The sequence below is a fragment of the Hemitrygon akajei genome, chromosome 25 (assembly GCF_048418815.1).
Source record: "Hemitrygon akajei chromosome 25, sHemAka1.3, whole genome shotgun sequence".
NCBI classification, from domain to species: domain Eukaryota; kingdom Metazoa; phylum Chordata; class Chondrichthyes; order Myliobatiformes; family Dasyatidae; genus Hemitrygon; species Hemitrygon akajei.
Genome location: NC_133148.1, coordinates 51,878,761 through 51,900,000, shown reverse-complemented (window position 1 = coordinate 51,900,000; position 21,240 = coordinate 51,878,761). Strand labels below are relative to the sequence as shown.

At 57.9% G+C, this 21,240-nt stretch overlaps 1 protein-coding gene across 1 annotated transcript in view; it reads left to right on the top strand.

Moving 5' to 3' along the window:
• Positions 1-17,337, top strand: part of LOC140716629 ((Lyso)-N-acylphosphatidylethanolamine lipase-like) — a 28,672-nt gene extending 11,335 nt beyond the window's left edge. The window contains exons 5-7 of the mRNA XM_073029453.1: positions 11,883-11,994; positions 12,831-13,041; positions 15,563-17,337. Coding sequence (XP_072885554.1) covers positions 11,883-11,994; positions 12,831-13,041; positions 15,563-15,751 — 512 coding nt within the window. The 3' untranslated portion in view covers positions 15,752-17,337. The remainder of the gene's footprint in view (positions 1-11,882; positions 11,995-12,830; positions 13,042-15,562) is intronic.
• Positions 17,338-21,240: the final 3,903 nt, after the last annotated feature.

The window sequence follows — 21,240 nt, the reverse complement described above, 5'->3', positions numbered from 1 at the left end:
GTCCGCCAGTCATACCTTCCCCCGGGTGAGGGAGTTTCTATCAGTCATCCCTTCCCCCCCATGGTGAGGGAGTATCCGCCAGTCAGCCCTTCCCCCCGGGGTGAGGGAGTGACCGCCAATCATCCCTTCCCCCCCCCGGGGTCAGGGAGTGTCCGCCAATCAGCACTTCCCCCCGGGGTGAGGGAGTGTCTGCCAGTCATCCCTTCCCCTCGGGGTGAGGGAGTGTCTGCCAGTCATCCCTTCCCCCGGGGGTGAGGGAGTGTCTGCCAGTCATCCCTTCCCCCGGGGGTGAGGGAGTGTCTGCCAGTCATCCCTTCCCCCCCGGAGTGAGGGAGTGTCCGCCAGTTATCCCTTCCCCCCAGGGTGAGGGAGTATCCATCAGTCAGCCCAACCGCCCCCGGGGTGAGGGTGCGTCCGCCAATCAGCACTACCGCCACTGAGATGAGGGAGTGTCCGCCAGTCATCCCTGCCCCCCGGGGTGAGGGAGTGTGCGCCAATCAGCCCTTCCCCCGGGGTGTGGGAGTGTCCGCCAGTCATCCCTTCCCCCCGGGGTGTGGGAGTGTCCGACAGTCATCCCTTCCCCTCGGGGTGAGGGATTGTCAGCCAGTCATCCATTCCCCCAGGTGAGGGAGTGTCCATCAGTCAGCCCTACCACCCCGAGATGAGGGAGTGTCCGCCAGTCATCCCTTCCCCCCGAGATGAGGGAGTGTCCGCCAGTCATCCCTTCCCCCCGAGATGAGGGAGTGTCCGCCAGTCATACCTTCCCCCCAGGGTGAGGGAGTGTCCGCCAGTCATCCCTTCCCCCCAGGTGAGGGAGTGTCCGCCAGTCATCCCTTCCCCTCGGGGTGAGGGTTTGTTCGCCAGTCATCCCTTCCCCTCGGGGTGACGGAGTGTCCACCAGTGATTCCTTCCCCTCGGGGTGAGGGTTTGTTCGCCAGTCATCCCTTCCCCTCGGGGTGAGGGAGTGTCCGCCAGTCATCCCTTCCCCTCAGGGTGAGGGAGTGTCCGTCAATCAGCCCTTCCCCCAGAGGTGTGTGAGTGTCCGCCAATCAGTCCTTCCCCCCCGGGGTGTGGGAGTGTCCGCCAATCAGCCCTCCCCCCGCGGGTGTGGGAGTGTCCGCCAGTCATCCCTTCCCCTCGGGGTGAGGGAGTGTCCGCCAATCAGCCCTTATCCCGGGGTGTGGGAGAGTCCGTCAGTCATCCCTTCCCCTCGGGTTGAGGGAGTGTCCGCCAGTCATCCATTTGCCCAGGTGAGGGAGTGTCCATAAGTCAGCCCTACCGCCCCCGAGATGAGGGAGTGTCCGCCAGTCATCCCTTACCCCCGCCCCAGGTGAGGGAATGTCCGCCAGTCATCCCTTCCCCCCGGGGTGAGGGAGTGTCCGCCAATCAGCCCTTCCCCCGGGGTGTGGGAGTGTCCGCCAGTCATCCCTTCCCCTCGGGGTGTGGGAGTGTCCACCAGTCATCCCTTCCCCTCGGGGTGAGGGAGTGTCCGCCAGTCATCCATTTGCCCAGGTGAGGGAGTGTCCATAAGTCAGCCCTACCGCCCCCGAGATGAGGGAGTGTCCGCCAGTCATCCCTTACCCCCGCCCCAGGTGAGGGAATGTCCGCCAGTCATCCCTTCCCCCCGGGGTGAGGGAGTGTTACTCAGGCAGCCCTACCTTCCCCGACATGAGGGAGTGTCCGCCAGTCATCCCTTTCCCTCAGTGTGACGGAGTGTTGGCCAGTCATCCCTTCCCCTCAGGGTGAGGAAGTGTCCGCCAGTCATCCATTCCCCTCAGGGTGACGGACTGTCCGCCAGTCATCCCTTCCTCCCGAGATGAGGGAGTGTCCGCCAGTCATCCCTTCCCCCCGAGATGAGGGAGTGTCCGCCAGTCATCCCTACCGTCCCCGGGGTGTGGGAGTGTCCGCCAGTCATCCCTTCCCCCCGGGGTGTGGGAGTGTCCGCCAGTCATCCCGTCCCCCCGGGATTAGGGAGTTACCGCCAATCAGCCCTACCCCCGGGGTGAGGGAGTGTCCGCCAGTCATCCCTACCGTCCCCGGGGTGTGGGAGTTTCCGCCAATCAGCCCTACCCCCGGGGTGAGGGAGTGTCCGACAGTCATCCCTTCCCCCCGGGGTGAGGGAGTGTCCGCCAGTCATACCTTCCGCCGGGTGAGGGAGATTCCATCAGTCATCCCTTCCCCCCGTGGTGAGGGAATATTCCTCAGTCAGCCCTACCTTCCCCGAGATGTGGGAGTGTCCGACAGTCATCCCTTCCCCCCGGGGTGAGGGAGTGTCCGCCAGTCATCTCTTCCCCCAAGTAAGGGAGTGTCCATCTGTCAGCCCTACCGCCCCCGAGATGAGGGAGTGTCCGCCAGTCATCCCTTCCCCCCGGGGTGAGGGAGTGTCCGCCAGTCATCTCTTCCCCCAGGTAAGGGAGTGTCCATCTGTCAGCCCTACCGCCCCCGAGATGAGGGAGTGTCCGCCAGTCATCCCTTCCCCCCGGGGTGAGGGAGTGTCCATCAGTCTGCCCTTCCGTCCCCGAGATGAGGGAGTGTCCGCCAGTCATCCCTTCCCCCCGGGGTGAGGGAGTAACCGCCAATCAGACTTACCGTCCCCGGGGTGAGGGAGTATTCCTCAGACAGCACTACCTTCCCCCGAGTGAGGGAGTGTCCGCCAGTCATCCCTTCCCCCCCCGAGATGAGGGAGTGTCCGCCAGTCATCCCTTCCCCCCGGGGTGAGGGAGTGTCCGCCAGTCATCTCTTCCCCCAGGTAAGGGAGTGTCCATCTGTCAGCCCTACCGCCCCCGAGATGAGGGAGTGTCCGCCAGTCATCCCTTCCCCCCGGGGTGAGGGAGTGTCCATCAGTCTGCCCTTCCGTCCCCGAGATGAGGGAGTGTCCGCCAGTCATCCCTTCCCCCCGGGGTGAGGGAGTAACCGCCAATCAGACTTACCGTCCCCGGGGTGAGGGAGTATTCCTCAGACAGCACTACCTTCCCCCGAGTGAGGGAGTGTCCGCCAGTCATCCCTTCCCCCCCCGAGATGAGGGAGTGTCCGCCAGTCATCCCTTCCCCCCCGGGGTTAGGAAGTGTCCATCCGTCAGCCCTACCGTCCCCGGGGTGAGGGAGTGTCCGCCAGTCATCCCTTCCCCCCGGGGTGAGGGAGTGTCCACCAATCAGCCCAAACGTCACCGGAGTGAGGGAGTGTCCCACAGTCATCCCTTCCCCCCGGGGTGAGGGAGTGTCCGCCAGTCATACCTTCCCCCGGGTGAGGGAGATTCCATCAGTCATCCCTTCCCCCCGTGGTGAGGGAGTATTCCTCAATCAGCCCTACCTTCCCCCGAGATGAGGGAGTGTCCGACAGTCATCCCTTCCCCCCGGGTTGAGGGTGTGTCTGCCAGTCATCCCTTCCCCCCGGGTTTAGGGAGTGACCGCCAATCAGCCCTACCCCCGGGGTGAGGGAGTGTCCGCCAGTCATCCCTTCTCCCCGGGTTTAGGGAGTGACCGCCAATCAGCCCTACCCCCGGGGTGAGGGAGTGTCCGCCAGTCATCCCTTCCCCCCGGGGTGAGGGAGTGTCCTCCAGTCATCCCTTCCCCCCGGGGTGAGGGAGTGTCCTCCAGTCATCCCTTCCCCCCGGGGTGAGGGAGTGTCCGCCAGTCATCCCTTCCCCCGGGGTGAGGGAGTGTCCGCCAGTCATCCCTTCCCCCGGGTGAGGGAGTGTCCGCCAGTCATACCTTCCCCCCAGGGTGAGGGAGTGTCCGCCAGTCATCCCTTCCCCCCAGGTGAGGGAGTGTCCGCCAGTCATCCCTTCCCCCCGGGGTGTGGGAGTGTCCGCCAGTCATCCCTTCCCCCCGGGGTGTGGGAGTGTCCGCCAGTCATCCCGTCCCCCCGGGATTAGGGAGTTACCGCCAATCAGCCCTACCCCCGGGGTGAGGGAGTGTCCGCCAGTCATCCCTACCGTCCCCGGGGTGTGGGAGTTTCCGCCAATCAGCCCTACCCCCGGGGTGAGGGAGTGTCCGACAGTCATCCCTTCCCCCCGGGGTGAGGGAGTGTCCGCCAGTCATACCTTCCGCCGGGTGAGGGAGATTCCATCAGTCATCCCTTCCCCCCGTGGTGAGGGAATATTCCTCAGTCAGCCCTACCTTCCCCGAGATGTGGGAGTGTCCGACAGTCATCCCTTCCCCCCGGGGTGAGGGAGTGTCCGCCAGTCATCTCTTCCCCCAAGTAAGGGAGTGTCCATCTGTCAGCCCTACCGCCCCCGAGATGAGGGAGTGTCCGCCAGTCATCCCTTCCCCCCGGGGTGAGGGAGTGTCCGCCAGTCATCTCTTCCCCCAGGAAAGGGAGTGTCCATCCGTCAGCCCTACCGCCCTAGAGATGAGGAAGTGTCCGCCAGTCATCCCTTCCCCCGGGGTGAGGGAGTGTCCATCAGTCTGCCCTTCCGTCCCCGAGATGAGGGAGTGTCCGCCAGTCATCCCTTCCCCCCGGGGTGAGGGAGTAACCGCCAATCAGACTTACTGTCCCCGGGGTGAGGGAGTATTCCTCAGACAGCACTACCTTCCCCCGAGTGAGGGAGTGTCCGCCAGTCATCCCTTCCCCCCCCGAGATGAGGGAGTGTCCGCCAGTCATCCCTTCCCCCCCGGGGTTAGGAAGTGTCCATCCGTCAGCCCTACCGTCCCCGGGGTGAGGGAGTGTCCGCCAGTCATCCCTTCCCCCCGGGGTGAGGGAGTGTCCGCCAATCAGCCCAAACGTCACCGGAGTGAGGGAGTGTCCCACAGTCATCCCTTCCCCCCGGGGTGAGGGAGTGTCCGCCAGTCATACCTTCCCCCGGGTGAGGGAGATTCCATCAGTCATCCCTTCCCCCCCCGTGGTGAGGGAGTATTCCTCAATCAGCCCTACCTTCCCCCGAGATGAGGGAGTGTCCGACAGTCATCCCTTCCCCCCGGGTTGAGGGTGTGTCTGCCAGTCATCCCTTCCCCCCGGGTTTAGGGAGTGACCGCCAATCAGCCCTACCCCCGGGGTGAGGGAGTGTCCGCCAGTCATCCCTTCTCCCCGGGTTTAGGGAGTGACCGCCAATCAGCCCTACCCCCGGGGTGAGGGAGTGTCCGCCAGTCATCCCTTCCCCCCGGGGTGAGGGAGTGTCCTCCAGTCATCCCTTCCCCCCGGGGTGAGGGAGTGTCCGCCAGTCATCCCTTCCCCCGGGGTGAGGGAGTGTCCGCCAGTCATCCCTTCCCCCGGGTGAGGGAGTGTCCGCCAATCAGCCCTACCGTCCCCGGGGTGTGGGAGTGTCCGCCAGTCATCCCTTCCCCCCGTGGTGAGGGAGTATTCCTCAATCAGCCCTACCTTCCCCGGGGTGAGGGAGTGTCCGCCAGTCATCCCTTCCCCCCGGGGTGAGGGAGTGTCCGCCAGTCATCCCTTCCCCCGAGATGAGGAAGTGTCCGACAGTCATCCCTTCCCCCCGGGGTGAGGGAGTGTCCGCCAGTCATACCTTCCCCCGGGTGAGGGAGATTCCATCAGTCATCCCTTCCCCCCGTGGTGAGGGAGTATTCCTCAATCAGCCCTACCTTCCCCCGAGATGAGGGAGTGTCCGACAGTCATCCCTTCCCCCCGGGTTGAGGGTGTGTCTGCCAGTCATCCCTTCCCCCCGGGTTTAGGGAGTGACCGCCAATCAGCCCTACCCCCGGGGTGAGGGAATGTCCGCCAGTCATCCCTTCTCCCCGGGTTTAGGGAGTGACCGCCAATCAGCCCTACCCCCGGGGTGAGGGAGTGTCCGCCAGTCATCCCTTCCCCCCGGGGTGAGGGAGTGTCCGCCAGTCATCCCTTCCCCCCGGGGTGAGGGAGTGTCCGCCAGTCATCCCTTCCCCCGGGGTGAGGGAGTGTCCGCCAGTCATCCCTTCCCCCGGGTGAGGGAGTGTCCGCCAATCAGCCCTACCGTCCCCGGGGTGTGGGAGTGTCCGCCAGTCATCCCTTCCCCCGGGTGAGGGAGTGTCCGCCAATCAGCCCTACCGTCCCCGGGGTAAGGGAGTGTTCGCCAGTCATCCCTTCCCCCCCAGTGAGGGAGTGTCCGCCAGTCAGCCCTACCGTCCCCGGGGTGTGGGAGTGTCCGCCAGTCATCCCTTCCCCCCGGGGTGTGGGAGTGTCCGCCAGTCATCCCGTCCCCCCGGGATTAGGGAGTTACCGACAATCAGCTCTACCCCCGGGGTGAGGGAGTGTCCGCCAGTCATCTCTTCCCCCAGGTGAGGGAGTGTCCATCTGTCAGCCCTACCGCCCCCGATATGAGGAAGTGTCCGACAGTCATCCCTTCCCCCCGGGGTGAGGGAGTGTCCGCCAGTCATACCTTCCGCCGGGTGAGGGAGATTCCATCAGTCATCCCTTCCCCCCGTGGTGAGGGAGTATTCCTCAGTCAGCCCTACCTTCCCCCGAGATGTGGGAGTGTCCGACAGTCATCCCTTCCCCTCCGGGGTGAGGGAGTGTCCGCCAGTCATCTCTTCCCCCAGGAAAGGGAGTGTCCATCTGTCAGCCCTACCGCCCCCGAGATGAGGGAGTGTCCGCCAGTCATCCCTTCCCCCCGGGGTGAGGGAGTGTCCATCCGTCAGCCCTACCGCCCTAGAGATGAGGAAGTGTCCGCCAGTCATCCCTTCCCCCGGGGTGAGGGAGTGTCCATCAGTCTGCCCTTCCGTCCCCGAGATGAGGGAGTGTCCGCCAGTCATCCCTTCCCCCCGGGTTTAGGGAGTGACCGCCAATCAGCCCTACCCCCGGGGTGAGGGAGTGTCCGCCAGTCATCCCTTCTCCCCGGGTTTAGGGAGTGACCGCCAATCAGCCCTACCCCCGGGGTGAGGGAGTGTCCGCCAGTCATCCCTTCCCCCCGGGGTGAGGGAGTGTCCTCCAGTCATCCCTTCCCCCCGGGGTGAGGGAGTGTCCGCCAGTCATCCCTTCCCCCGGGGTGAGGGAGTGTCCGCCAGTCATCCCTTCCCCCGGGTGAGGGAGTGTCCGCCAATCAGCCCTACCGTCCCCGGGGTGTGGGAGTGTCCGCCAGTCATCCCTTCCCCCCGTGGTGAGGGAGTATTCCTCAATCAGCCCTACCTTCCCCCGGGGTGAGGGAGTGTCCGCCAGTCATCCCTTCCCCCCGGGGTGAGGGAGTGTCCGCCAGTCATCCCTTCCCCCGAGATGAGGAAGTGTCCGACAGTCATCCCTTCCCCCCGGGGTGAGGGAGTGTCCGCCAGTCATACCTTCCCCCGGGTGAGGGAGATTCCATCAGTCATCCCTTCCCCCCGTGGTGAGGGAGTATTCCTCAATCAGCCCTACCTTCCCCCGAGATGAGGGAGTGTCCGACAGTCATCCCTTCCCCCCGGGTTGAGGGTGTGTCTGCCAGTCATCCCTTCCCCCCGGGTTTAGGGAGTGACCGCCAATCAGCCCTACCCCCGGGGTGAGGGAATGTCCGCCAGTCATCCCTTCTCCCCGGGTTTAGGGAGTGACCGCCAATCAGCCCTACCCCCGGGGTGAGGGAGTGTCCGCCAGTCATCCCTTCCCCCCGGGGTGAGGGAGTGTCCGCCAGTCATCCCTTCCCCCGGGGTGAGGGAGTGTCCGCCAGTCATCCCTTCCCCCGGGTGAGGGAGTGTCCGCCAATCAGCCCTACCGTCCCCGGGGTGTGGGAGTGTCCGCCAGTCATCCCTTCCCCCGGGTGAGGGAGTGTCCGCCAATCAGCCCTACCGTCCCCGGGGTAAGGGAGTGTTCGCCAGTCATCCCTTCCCCCCCAGTGAGGGAGTGTCCGCCAGTCAGCCCTACCGTCCCCGGGGTGTGGGAGTGTCCGCCAGTCATCCCTTCCCCCCGGGGTGTGGGAGTGTCCGCCAGTCATCCCGTCCCCCCGGGATTAGGGAGTTACCGACAATCAGCTCTACCCCTGGGGTGAGGGAGTGTCCGCCAGTCATCTCTTCCCCCAGGTGAGGGAGTGTCCGCCAGTCATCCCTACCGTCCCCGGTGTGAGGGTGTGTCCGCCAGTCATCCCTACCGTCCCCGGGGTGAGGGTGTGTCCGCCAGTCATCCCTACCGTCCCCGTGGTGAGGGTGTGTCCGCCAGTCATCCCTTCCCCCCGGGGTGAGGGAGTGTCCGCCAGTCATCCCTTCCCCCCGGGGTGAGGGAGTGTCCGCCAGTCATCCCTTCCCCCAGGTGAGGGAGTATCCATCAGTCAACCCCACCGCCCCCGAGATGAGGGTGTGTCCGCCAGTCATTCCTTCCCTCCGGGATGTGGGAGTGTCCGCCAATCATCCCTTCCTCAGGTGAGGGAGTGTCCATCAGTCATCCCTTCCCTCAGGTGGGGGAGTGTCAGCCAGTCATCCCTTCCCCTCGGGGTGACGGAGTGTCCGCCAGTCATCCCTTCCCCCCGGGGTGAGGGTGTGTCCGCCAGTCATCCCTTCCCCCCGGGGTGAGGGTGTGTCCGCCAGTCATCCCTTCCCCCCGGGGTTAGGGAGTGTCCGCATGTCATCCCTTCCCCCGGGTGTGAGTTTGTGTCCGCCAGTCATCCCTTCCCCCCGGGGTTAGGGAGTGTTCTCCAGTCATCCCTTCCCCCAGGTGAGGGAGTGTCCACCAGTCATCCCTTCCCCCCGAGGTGAGGGAGTGTCCATCAGTCAGCCCTACCACCCCCGAAATGAGAGAGTGTCCGCCAGTCATCCCTTCCCCCCGGGGTGAGGGTGTGTCCGCCAGTCATCCCTTCCCCCCGGGGTTAGGGAGTGTCCGCCAGTCATCCCTTCCCCCGGGTGTGAGTTTGTGTCCGCCAGTCATCCCTTCCCCCCGGGGTTAGGGAGTGTTCTCCAGTCATCCCTTCCCCCAGGTGAGGGAGTGTCTGCCAGTCACCCCTACCGTCCCCGGGATGAGGGAGTGTCCGCCAGTCATCCCTTCCCCCCGAGGTGAGGGAGTGTCCATCAGTCAGCCCTACCACCCCCGAGATGAGAGAGTGTCCGCCAGTCATCCCTTCCCCCCGGGGTGAGGGTGTGTCCATCAGTCAGCACTTCCCCCCGGGGTGTGGGAGTGTCCGCCAGTCATCCCTTCCCCCAGGGGTGTGGGAGTGTCCGCCAAGCAGCCCTTCCCCCAGGGGTGTGGGAGTGTCCGCCAGTCATCTCTTCCTCCCGGGGTGAGGGAATGTCCGCCAGTCATACCTTCCCCCAGGTGAGGGAGATTCCATGAGTCATCCCTTCCCCCCGGGGTGAGGGAGTATTCCTCAGTCTGCCCTACCTTCCCCCGAGATGAGGGAGTGTCCGACAGTCATCCCTTCCCCCAGGGGTGAGGGAGTGTCCGCCAGTCATCTCTTCCCCCAGGTGAGGGAGTGTCCGCCTGTCATCCCTTCCCCTCGGGGTGACGGTGTATCCGCCAGTCATCCCCTCCCCACGGGGTGAGGGTGTGTCCGCCAGTCATCCCTTCCCCTCAGGGTGAGGGTTTGTTCGCCAGTCATCCCTTCCCCCCGGGGTGAGGGAGTGTCCGCCAATCAGCCCTACCGTCCCCGGGGTGAGTGAGTGTCCGCCAGTCATCCCTTCCTCAGGTGAGGGAGTGTCCATCAGTCATCCCTTCCCTCAGGTGAGGGAGTGTCTGCCAGTTATCCCTTCCCCTCGGGGTGAGGGATTGTCAGCCAGTCATCCCTTCCCCCCGGGGTGAGGGAGTGTCCGCCAGTCATCCCTTCCCCCAGATGAGGGAGTGTCTGCCAGTCATCCCTTCCCCCCGGGGTGTGGGTGTGTCCACCAGTCATCCCTTCCCCCAGGTGAGGGAGTGTCCATCAGTCAGCCCTACCGCCCCCGTGATGAGGGAGTGTCCGCCAGTCATCCCTTCAGTCCCCGGGGTGAGGGAGTGTCCGACAGTCATCCCTTCCCCCCGGGGTGAGAGAGTGTCCGCCAATCATCCCTCCCCCCCCGGGGTGAGGGAGTGTCCGCCAGTAATCCCTTCCCCCGGGTGAGGGAGTATCCATCAGTCAGCCCTACCGCCCCCGAGATGAGGGAGTGTCCGCCAGTCATCCCTTCCCCCGGGGGTAAGGGTGTATCCGCAAGTCATCCCTTCCCCCCCGGGGTGAGGGAGTGTCCGCCAATCAGCCCTACCGCCCCCTGGTTGAGGGAGTATCCATCAGTCAGCCCTACCTTCCCCCGGGGTGACGGAGTGTCCATCAGTCAGCCCTACTGCCCCCCGAGATGAGGGAGTGTCCGCCAGTCATCCCTTCCCCCGGGGTGAGGGAGTGTCCGCCAGTCATCCCTTCCCCCCGGGGTGAGGGAGTGTCCGCCAGTCATCCCTTCCCCCGGGGTGTGGGAGTGTCCGCCAGTCATCCCTTCCCCCCGGGGTGAGGGAGTGTCCGCCAGTCATCCCTTCCCCCGGGGTGTGGGAGTGTCCGCCAGTCATCCCTCCCCCCAAGGTAAGAAAGTGTCAATCACAGCCCTCCCCTTGGGTGAGAGAGACTATCAGTGATCCAACCATCCCACCAGGGTGAGGGAGCGTCCATCAATTGCCTCTTCTCCAAGATGAGGAGCATCCGTCAGTCAGCTGTCCCGTTAGTGTGCTGTGGGAGAAAGGGATAGCAAATATTCTCCTCTGTGGAGTAAGGGAGCCCCTGTTCGTGATGAGGCTGCATCTCTGAGTAACCCTCCCTCATTAAGAGTGTAGATAAGGAAAACAGACACAGTCTTTTTGCCCCCATAGTAGGGGAGTCCTAAACCACAGGTCACGGGTTTAAGGTGAGAGGGGAATAGGAACCTTAGGGGCAGGGTCTTCACTCAGACGAAATGGTTGATGCAGGAACAATTATAACATTCAAAAGATACTTGGGCAGGTTCACGGGTAGAGAAGGTGTTGAGGGATATGGGTGAAATACAGGCAAATGGAACATAGAACAGTACAGCACAGGAACAGGTCCTTAAGGGCATAATGTCTATACTGACCACAACACCAATTTAAAATAAACCTGCCCGTTGTCTCTACCCCTCCTAAAACTACCCCCTCGTTATCTGCTGATGCATCTTCCGATGGCATCCTCACAGGGCTTCACTTGCAACATTTCTCCTGAAGTTGAGATGCACCTCTGTTGTTCTGAGTGCCTCTGGCTCCAGCTTTGAGCGACCGCACCGGAAAGCGAGCCTGTTGACTTCCCGGTGGTTCTCGGGTCTGTCGCCTCTGATCCAAGTCCACTGACAGCGCTGTCGTCCGCAAACTTTATCAGTGTAGCTGACGGGTCACTGGAGGCACGGTGATTACTGTACAGAGGAAGCAGGACACGCCCTGGGTGCACCAACGCTGATTGAGCAGGATATCGAGCCAAAGTGGCCGAGTCTCTGTCACAGCGGGAGATTGTGATCCAGCTGCAGATGGCATCTGGTAGGCTAGGTTTGAAGAGTTTCTCTTGCAGAAACTCGGGGAAGATTGCACTGAAGACTAAACCGAAATCAGCAGTAGAACTCACTTAACTGGTTTGGGAGGAGGACGTCTTCAGAACAGGGGGGGCCTTTTTTTTTGTCTTTGGTAATGAACTGAATGCCTTTCCAGACTGAAGAACAGTCATTTGCAGAAAACCTTTTCCAGTTTGATGTGTTATAAATGGCTACACGTTGTCTGGAGAGGGATGGGCTCCACCAGGTTTCAGATGCCCAAGACATGCCGTACGATGAGCATACAAAAAAAAGGTTGCCATGACGGCGCCCCGACGACTCCACTAGGAGTTAAGGGCGCGCGCACACACACTCACACACTCACACACTCACACACTCACACACTCACACACTCACACACTCACACACTCACACACTCACACACACACACACACACACACAATCCTTTTGTGTGTGAATCTGTATTTATTTATTATAAATAAATATCAGAGTAGGGGGGGGGGGGGGGTGTGAGGGTGAAATGGCTCCTGACTGTCTCGTCTCCTTGTGGCCTAGGACCGTCCCTAGTCCAGAGGTTCCGTCCGGATCTGAAGAGGAAATACGCAGACATGTTCCAGGATGACTCCATCCTGGAGTACGTGTATCACTGCAACGCTCAGACCCCCAGGTGAGAGGGAGGGGGTGGGGGGTGGGGGATGTACACACTCACGCAGGCTGTCAGCACAGCCGGTCGGTTGTGGTGGGTCACTGTGCGAGAGGGCACCCCAAGGTGGCAAGGGTTGGGGATGGGGAGAGATCCTCATACCAAAGTGCAGGGTGGAGGAACAGGGGGGTCTCAGGGTCCACGTCCAAAGATCTCACAAAATTGCCATACATGTTGATAGGGTTGTTAAGAAGGCCTGTGGTGCTTTGTACTTCATTAGTCTGGGGGGCGGTGGGGGGGTGTTCAAGAGCCATCAAGCAATATAAAATTCTAGAAGATTGTGGTCACCTCATCACAGGTAGGATGTGGAGGCTTTGGAGAGGGTGCAGGAAGAATTACCAGGATTAGAGAGCATGTCTTATCAGGTTAGGTTGAGCAGACTAGGGCTTTTCTCTTAGGAATGAAGGAGGGTGAGAGGAGACTTGATAGAGGGCTATAAAACACTAAGAGGCTGAGGTAGAGTGGACAGCTGGGGTGGAAATGGCTAATACAAGGGGACTTAGTTTTAAGGTATTTGGAGGAACGTACGGGGGGGGGGGGGTGTCAGAGATAGGTTTCTTTACAGAGAGAGTGGTGAGTGCGATGATAGCAGTGCCAGGGTGGTGGTGGAGGCAGATAAGGACATCAATGAAAGAAAAGTGGACAGCTCTGTGGGAGGGAAGGGTTAGATTGATTGTGAAAAGTTCAGCACAGCATTGTGGGCCGAAGGGCCTGTGCTGTGCCGTGCTCTTCTATGTTTTATGTTGGAAGTGCTTAAGGCAGTGCGTCACCTAGCTGAGCAGACGCGGGCACTAACAGAGCCTCCCCTCCCTCCTCCCGCAGCGGGGGGAAACGGCCTTCAAGGTTCTTTCAGAAGCGTTTGGCTGGGCCAAGCGGCCGATGATCGGGAGGATCCACCTGATCCCGAAGGACATTCCCATCACGATGATCTACGGCTCCAAGTCCTGGATCGATTCCAGCACTGGGGAGCAGGTCAAGGCGCTAAGGCCGGACTCCTACGTCAGGACCATGGTGGGTAACCGATCTCCTATCTTCTCAATTTACAATCACTCCTGGGGCAGGGGTTAGACACAGAATGAAGTTCCCATTACATGCTCCCATGGTTAGACAGTGTGACCCTCCCTCCAAGCCATCCAACCACACACTTCCAGGATCAGACATATCCTGCCCGGACAGGGTTGGGGTAATGGGCACTAAATACCTCAGAGTGAGACTCCCTCATTGTTGTCCCATCACACACTGCCGGACACAGGGTAATAGATACTACATACCACAGGGAAACTCCCTCATCATTGTCCCATCACACACTGTCCAGGTGATCATAGGATAATGAGCAGTACGTACCACAGGGAGACTCCCTCATCATTGTCCCATCACACACTGCCCAGACAGGCAAAGGGTAATGGGCAGTACGTACCACAGTAGATAACGCGATGCTATTGCAGCTTAGGGCTTTGGATTCTGGAGTTTAATTCTGATGTCCTCTGTTAAGGGTCTGTTATCCTCCCCGTGGAATGCATGGGTTTTCTCCAGGTACTCCAATTTCCTCCCAAAGTCATACCAGTTACCAGGTAAATTAGTCATTTGTCCCGTGACAATTTACGATGACCAATTGAAGGTCATTGTAAAATTTTAGGGTTGCTGGGCAGCATGGCTCGAAAGGCTGGAAGCACCTATTCCAGGCTGATCTCAATGAATGAATGCGTACTGCACCTTCCCCACTGTCACGTCACTCTGTGGCAGGGGTCAGACACAGGCTGAGGCGCCCTCCCCACTGTCACGTCACTCTGTGGCAGGGGTCAGACACAGGCTGAGGCGCCCTCCCCACTGTCATGTCACTCTGTGACAGGGGTCAGACACAGGCTGAGGCGCCCTCCCCACTGTCACGTCACTCTGTGACAGGGTTCAGACACAGGCTGAGGCGCCCTCCCCACTGTCACGTCACTCTGTGGCAGGGGTCAGACACAGGCTGAGGCGCCCTCCCCACTGTCACGTCACTCTGTGATAGGGTCAGACACAGGCTGAGGCTCCCTCCCCACTGTCACGTCACTCCCTAACAGGGATCAGACACAGGCTGAGGCTCCCTCCCCACTGTCACGTCACTCTGTGATAGGGTCAGACACAGGCTGAGGCGCCCTCCCCACTGTCACGTCACTCTGTGACAGGGGTCAGACACAGGCTGAGGCTCCCTCCGCACTGTCACGTCACTCTGTGACAGGGGTCAGACACAGGCTGAGGCGCCCTCCCCACTGTCACGTCACTCTGTGATAGGGTCAGACACAGGCTGAGGCTCCCTCCGCACTGTCACATCACTCTGTGATAGGGTCAGACACAGGCTGAGGCGCCCTCCCCACTGTCACGTCACTCCGTGACAGGGGTCAGACACAGGCTGAGGCTCCCTCCCCACTGTCATGTCACTCTGTGATAGGGTCAGACACAGGCTGAGGCTCCCTCCGCACTGTCACGTCACTCTGTGACAGGGATCAGATACAGGTTGAGGCTCCCTCCGCACTGTCTCATCACTCTGTCAGGACAGGCACAGGCTGAGGCTCCCTCCCCACTGTCACGTCACTCTGTGACAGGGATACAGCAGTATCCAAAGTGGTATTCTTTTTATTGTGGGGACGGTCAGAAGCTTACTCTGCTTTATCTGTCTATCCACTTTCCCTCTGCTTAAAGTCACCCAGCTACTTGCCTCCTGCAAATTGTGTGTATCTACCTCCATGTAGTTCATATCTGTCAGCTCCTCATACTGCAGAATGAGCAGCAAATTTCCCAGCTCCAGCTCCCTAAGGCGGTCTGTAAGGAGCTGCACCCCGATACACCTCGCAAATGTAGCAATGTGAAGGTCTCCCAAATCTCCCATATCTTGCAAAGGGTGCACAGCACTTACCTGGGAACCATACTCACTACTCTGGCTGAGCAGCGATGAAGAAAGAGAAGCTTGGCAGAAACCTCAACTCTGGCCTCCGACTCGCTCACGAAACATTCTTCAGCCAAAGCCTCAGTTCACCACTCTAACTCCGTCCCTCTGCAACAATGGCCACTTCCACCACAATGGTTGTTCTGCTTAAAACTAACAAACACGAGAAAGTCTGCAGATGCTGGAAATCCAAAACCTCTTCGGATCTGAAGGCTGAGACCCTGAGGTTTTGCAGAAGGGTCTCAGCCCAAAACCTTGACTATCTGTTCATTTCCATAGGTGCAGCCTGACCTGTGGGTTCCTCCAGCATTTTGTGTGTTGCTTTAAAGCTAATTTGTTTTATTGGTCCTTGCCAAGTGCCTAATAACCCAAACTATCTCAAGCACCACAGAAAGTTCTGACAGGACCCACTCATTTTTTTTAAATTTGGCATTATCTCCACACACTCCTGAGGTCAGACACAGAGTGAGGCTCACTCCAACCTGTCCTATCTCACACTCCTGGGGCAGGGGTCAGATTTAGGGCAGTCCTGGGATTGGTTAACTGAGCTAATGCCCTTTGTTTTCACCTTTCCTTAACCTTTGACTTCTTTCCCCCAACCCCCTCTAGTCCATCGAAGGAGCGTCACACCACGTCTATTCTGATCAACCGCAGGAGTTCAATGCAGTGGTCGCCGAGATCTGTGACTCTGTATCTGAGACACCTTCCACCTCATCCCAAGCCTCACCTTCCCCTACCTCCTCCCCATCCTCCCCTCCAACCCACCCGTCAGTCACTGTTGAGCTCGTAACAAACTGAGTCCTTGTGTCCCCTCCCTCTTCCACCCCTCCTTCCATGAGTTACGATGAATCTTCACCTTGGGGATATTGACAGAGCCCTCTGGCCCAGCTGGGCTGTTGCTAGCCCAATCTGCCCCTCCCAGCCCCTCTGAATAGAACAGGGTGGGGGGGAGGGTTGGAGCATCAGAACCTTGCCCTCTCCCATATCTCATTTCCCTGTTCCTCCTGCCTCCTTTCTCTTCTGCACACCTTAGCCCTCTCCCACATCCTACTCACCTTTCCTTTCTCCCTCTGGTCCCCCACCCCCTTAACTCTTTCCTGCCTCTCCCTCTCCTCCCCTCTTTCAGGGTGTTGGGGCTTATTCCAGCCACTTCCCTGCCTCCCCTATCCCACCCTGTGGTGGAGATCGGCCCCTCTGGTTGGAAGTTGCCTCCCCAGTAGCACCCAAGTCCTCTCACGCTTCTCTCACCAGCACTCCGGAGATGGCCGCCCACCATCCCGGACGGATGGTTTGGGTGGCCCGTGGGCTGGAGGTGCACCAATTCTATGGCCACAACCGAGGGATTGCTGTATGGACTGGGTTATGGGGGTTGAGACAAGGCTGAGGATGGTTAAAGGGGGATGTCTGTCCCTTGACCCCCCCCACCCCTGTCTGACCCAAGCCCTTCTAATGCTCCCCCGAACCCCACTCCCGGCCCTCTGCACCAGATGTTCCTTCTCGGCGAGTGGTATTTTGAACGGAGATAGAATCTGTTGGTGAATGACACGACTCTGAAGCTGACACTACTGCCCAATGAGTCTGGGCTGATATTTGCACAAATCTACCCTCCTGGCCAAATCCAGGCTCCCAACCGCCCCACCAATTTGCCTCTGCCCAGATTCTACCCCCTTCCCATAGTCTATCGAGGATTTACAGCGGCAGATGAACTCCAACTCCCCTCTGCCGCAGCAGACTGGGACATGAGCGGGGTCCCGTGGAGAGAGCACGCAAACTCCACACCAGTGCCAGAACTCAGAATGGAACTGGGATTCCTCGGCCCTCTTCATGTGCCCCGCAAGGAATTGGGGTGAGCTGCAGTGAAAAGCAGCGTTGGATCTCCCTGGTCAGATGGTGATAGGGTCTGTGGCGATGCCCAGTGCGTAGACTAAATCCGCCCGGTCTACACACACCACCCCATTCCCTGTTGTCCCGGGACAGATGACAATCGTGATGGAAGGGGCGCGGCAGAGATTTTCACCTGTCTCTGTGGGGAAGACGAGCAGTGATTTAAATTTGAAGGCTGAAGCAACGAAGCCTGGTGAAGACAACACAGGCCGCCGGAACAAGATCCCCATGCCGGCTGAGTTCACCAACGGATCACTTACCCTCCGCCCGCCCACTCCTTATTGGAGACCCCTGTGCCATAAATCTCGTGAAAACGGTGTACGTTTTGCCAGGGGCGGTTTCGGGGTGTATGTGGCCTATCCATCTCCCCCTCCCCCCAAAGACTAACGGGTTGCTCTCTCGTGCCAGAGCGGGTGTACAGCGTGTCTTCCCCAGACCACAGTAACCTCTACCAGCCTTTCATTCATCTATTTATAACAATAAAGTAGTTGCGTTTTGAAGAGTCGTCTTGTTTTTGTGGTGAAATCGTCTCCCCCCTTTTACCTTTCTCACACGCATAATAAAACTACCGCTTGATTTCAGTGGCCAGTGCAAATGGATGACGCGGAGGGAGGGAGGGACGGGAAGGAGATGAGCGGATCAGAATCAAGTTCATGATCACTGATGTATGTTCAGTGGCCACTTTATTAGGCTCATCTGCTCATCAATACAATTATCTACTTAGCCAATCACTGCAACTCAATGCACAAAAGCACATCAACATAGTCAAGAGGTTCAGTTGTTGTTCAGACCAAACAGCAGAATGGGGAAGAAATGTGGCCCTGGCATTATTGCTGGTGCCAGACAGGGTGATTAGGTATCTCAGAAACTACAGATAGCTTAGGGTTTGCACATACAATAGTCTCGACAGTGGTGAGAAAAGAAAAGAAACCAGTGAGCAGCATTTCTGTGGGTGAAAATGCCTTGTTAATGAGAGGTCAGAGAATGACCAGCCTGGTTCAAGCTGACATGCAGGCAACAGTCATTCAAGTAACCACACGTTACAACAGCGGCGTGCAGAAGAGCATCTCTGAATGCACAACACGTCAAACATTCAAAGTGGATGGACCACAGCAGAAGACCACAAACATACTTAGCTAACAAAGTGGCCACTGAGTGCAGGTCACGAAATCTGTGACTTTGTGCTGCAGTGCAAAATAAAAAGAATTAGTGAGGTAGCATTCAAGGACCAAACAGAAATATGATAAAGGGGAAGATATTGTTCCAATGCTGAGTGTGGGTCTTCAGGCTCCTATACCTCCAGAATACTCTGAAGGTACTACCCAGAAGTAGGCATGTCCTGGGTGGTGAGGGTGCTTAGTGATAGATGCCACCTTCTGGAGACACCATCCTTGATGGTGGGAAGCATTATCCCTGGCAGAGCTTACAACCCTCTGCAGCCTCTTCTGGTCCTTCACATTGGATCCAGGTGAGGGGGGAGATGATAGGGAAATAGAACCAGGTGAGCCATGAGTGAAAGCTGAAATGGGAGCCCAGAGGTAATGGGTGGAACCAGGTAAGGGATGGATGATGAGCTGGTGGAACATGCAGGGAGAGGGGCAGAGCCTGGCTAGATGACAATAAGGTTAGACCACTAAGGGAGGAATGATGAACAGATGACAGCAGAGAATGTTGAAGCAGGTGAGTCTTTGTAATGGTGGGGGGAAGAGAGGATGTGAGCAAAGGCTAAGGTGGGAGACATAAAAGGATTCAGAAAAATTCAAAAAATTATCTGCTCCGACTTTCCCTTTGTAACAGTGTTCCCTGGACACTCCAACTTCAGAGAACTTATCCCTCAAACCATCTTCACTCTCCATAACTGTCCACACTCCCCAATCACCATAACTGAACATTTTGAGGAACAGGTGTATAGAGAAATTACTCATAATTGAAAAATTACTGGGAGAGTTTAATCATTATTGACTGGGCCACCCAGTGCATTAAAGGCTTGGAAGGGATGGAATTTAAAAAAAAAATGACCAGGAAACTTTCCTGAGTTAACATATAGAAAGGCAGCTGTGGAGGGTGGAATACTGGGCCTTCTCTTGGGGTATAAGGTAGGGCAAGTAGCTGAAGTGGCATTCAGGGAGAACTTTGGCTCGAGTGACTATAGTTATATTAGTTTTTAATATTGAGGGATTGTTAGGATCTTAAAACAAGAGCAGGGCGAATTTTGGGGGAAGTAGTCAGCAAATAGCGGAGGGCAATTGGGTAATCCTACTTGAAGGGTAAGAGATGATCAGCAACATTAGAAGGGGTCTAATGCTGCACCATTGTTCAGGAAGGGTAACAAAGCCAAGCCAGAAAAATACAGGGTAGTCAGCCTGATATCGGCAGTGGTGAAGTTACTGGAGGGAATTCTAAGGGACAGTATCAAGCTGCATTTGGCTAGGACCCTGCTCAGGAGTCGGCTTTGTGTTCGATTAACTTTAGGTTCTTTTTAAGAGGCTAAAAAGGAGTAGGGGTAATAGATTTGTCTATTTGGACTTTAACAAAGCCTTTGATAAGTTTCAGACTTAAAACAGAATGGGCCTTTCAGCCCACAATGTGCCAACCTGTATAAACCTACTCCGTGATCAATGTCACACTTCCCACCTCCACAGCCCATAATCCTCCATTTTTCTTACATCTCTAAGTGTCTGTTGTATCAGCCTCTGCCTCCACACCCGTGTTCCAGGCTCCCACCATCCTTTGTGTTAAAAAAAAATACCTGACATGACACCTCGAGCAAATTTTCCTCCACCCACAGATGATGTTATCTGGCATTGTCCGTCATCGCCGTCGGATAAAGGTGTTGGCCGTCTGTTCTGCCTATGCCTCTCAATCTTAAATATCTCTATCAAGTCCTCTGGCATCCTCCATTGTTCCAAAGAGAAAAAGGCCCATTTTGCTCAACCTTTCTTCTTGCTCCAGTGTTTCCTTGGCCCTAGGTTACCAAGCTCTCACCCATCTAGTTCAGGCCTTCCCATCAACATCAGTGCCATTCTCCTAAGCTCCAGCAGCTGCCCAATCTTGCCCAGTATCTCTGAACTGAACAACTCCACCTTCTGCAGTGTATCATTCAGACACAGAGTCCACAATAAGTCTTGTACCCAGGGCACGGGAAACCAAACCATAGGCACATAGTGAGAGGAGAAAGGTTTAAAATGGATCCTGGGGTGCCTGTTTTTGTTTGGTGAGTATATGGAATGAACTGCCTGAGAACTTTCCTACCCTTTCCACCCACCCACAGACAGCCCTGCAACTCCAGGACAGGCCAGCTCTGGAGCCTCCAGCAGACTCGCGGATAGCGGCCTCCAACGTGGCTAATGGACTTGCAGCCGGACTTGCCAACTTCAGTCTGCAATTTTCAGTATCAATCCCAAATGCTAAAGCTTGAATTGGACACGTTGAACATGAGAACCGAACTCGACACGACGACTCACAGAGCTACGAGGTTACCAGTCCCCGTACCTTATGCCCGCATGGACCTCCGATCCCATTACCAACTGACTGTGGTTGGGGGGGGGGGGGGGGGGGTAGAGAACAGGCTCCCTGACCTGGAGCCATCAGCCCTTGTCCTCGGTGATCTTCCTCCACAGTGCTTACAGGCCCCACATTCAGCCATGGCATGTGAATGTGGACTGGATCACTGCCCCGAACCATCTTAGAAGGACATGGGCCGAATACAGTACATTGGGACATGATGGATAGGCACTGTGGTCAGCACAGGCTGATCGGGCCAGAGGGCATGTGTTGCTCTAGAACTCTGAGACATCCTACATTCTGTAACTGTCTGCACCCGAGACACACTCCCCAACTCCATCGCTGAAACACAGGTCCCAGACTCTGTAAATAAACCCACATGGACTGCAATTTCTTTCCTCAAGATCCTGTACAAAAGCACAGCCCTATAAGGAACATGAGCCTGCCCTGAAAAGGGTCTCACAAGTTGACAAAGCAATGAAACATGCTGGTGACATCTCCTCACACTGCATTCATCGTAGAGGAAGATACACTGTTAATTGAAGACACCCCCCCGCCCCCACCACCGAGGAATCAACAGTTGTAAATCATCAGATATCTTTAGGCAGCTACCCACTTTGCACTGGATATGCAGTCCCATGTGTGGAGTCTGTGTGGTGGACACCATCATCGGCAACAGGGGCTGTCCATAACCGACCACCATTGTGTGGGTCTTGCTGTACTTAATCATTCTACACCCCTCACACCAACCCAGTCACAGAAAACATCATTCCGACATCTTGTCTGAGCAGCCCTATCAGGATTCTGAATAACTCAGTGGGATCTTGTTAAAAACTGTAGAGAAATGCATAAAACACACAAAATGCTGAAGGAACTCAGCAGTTCAGACAGCATCTCTG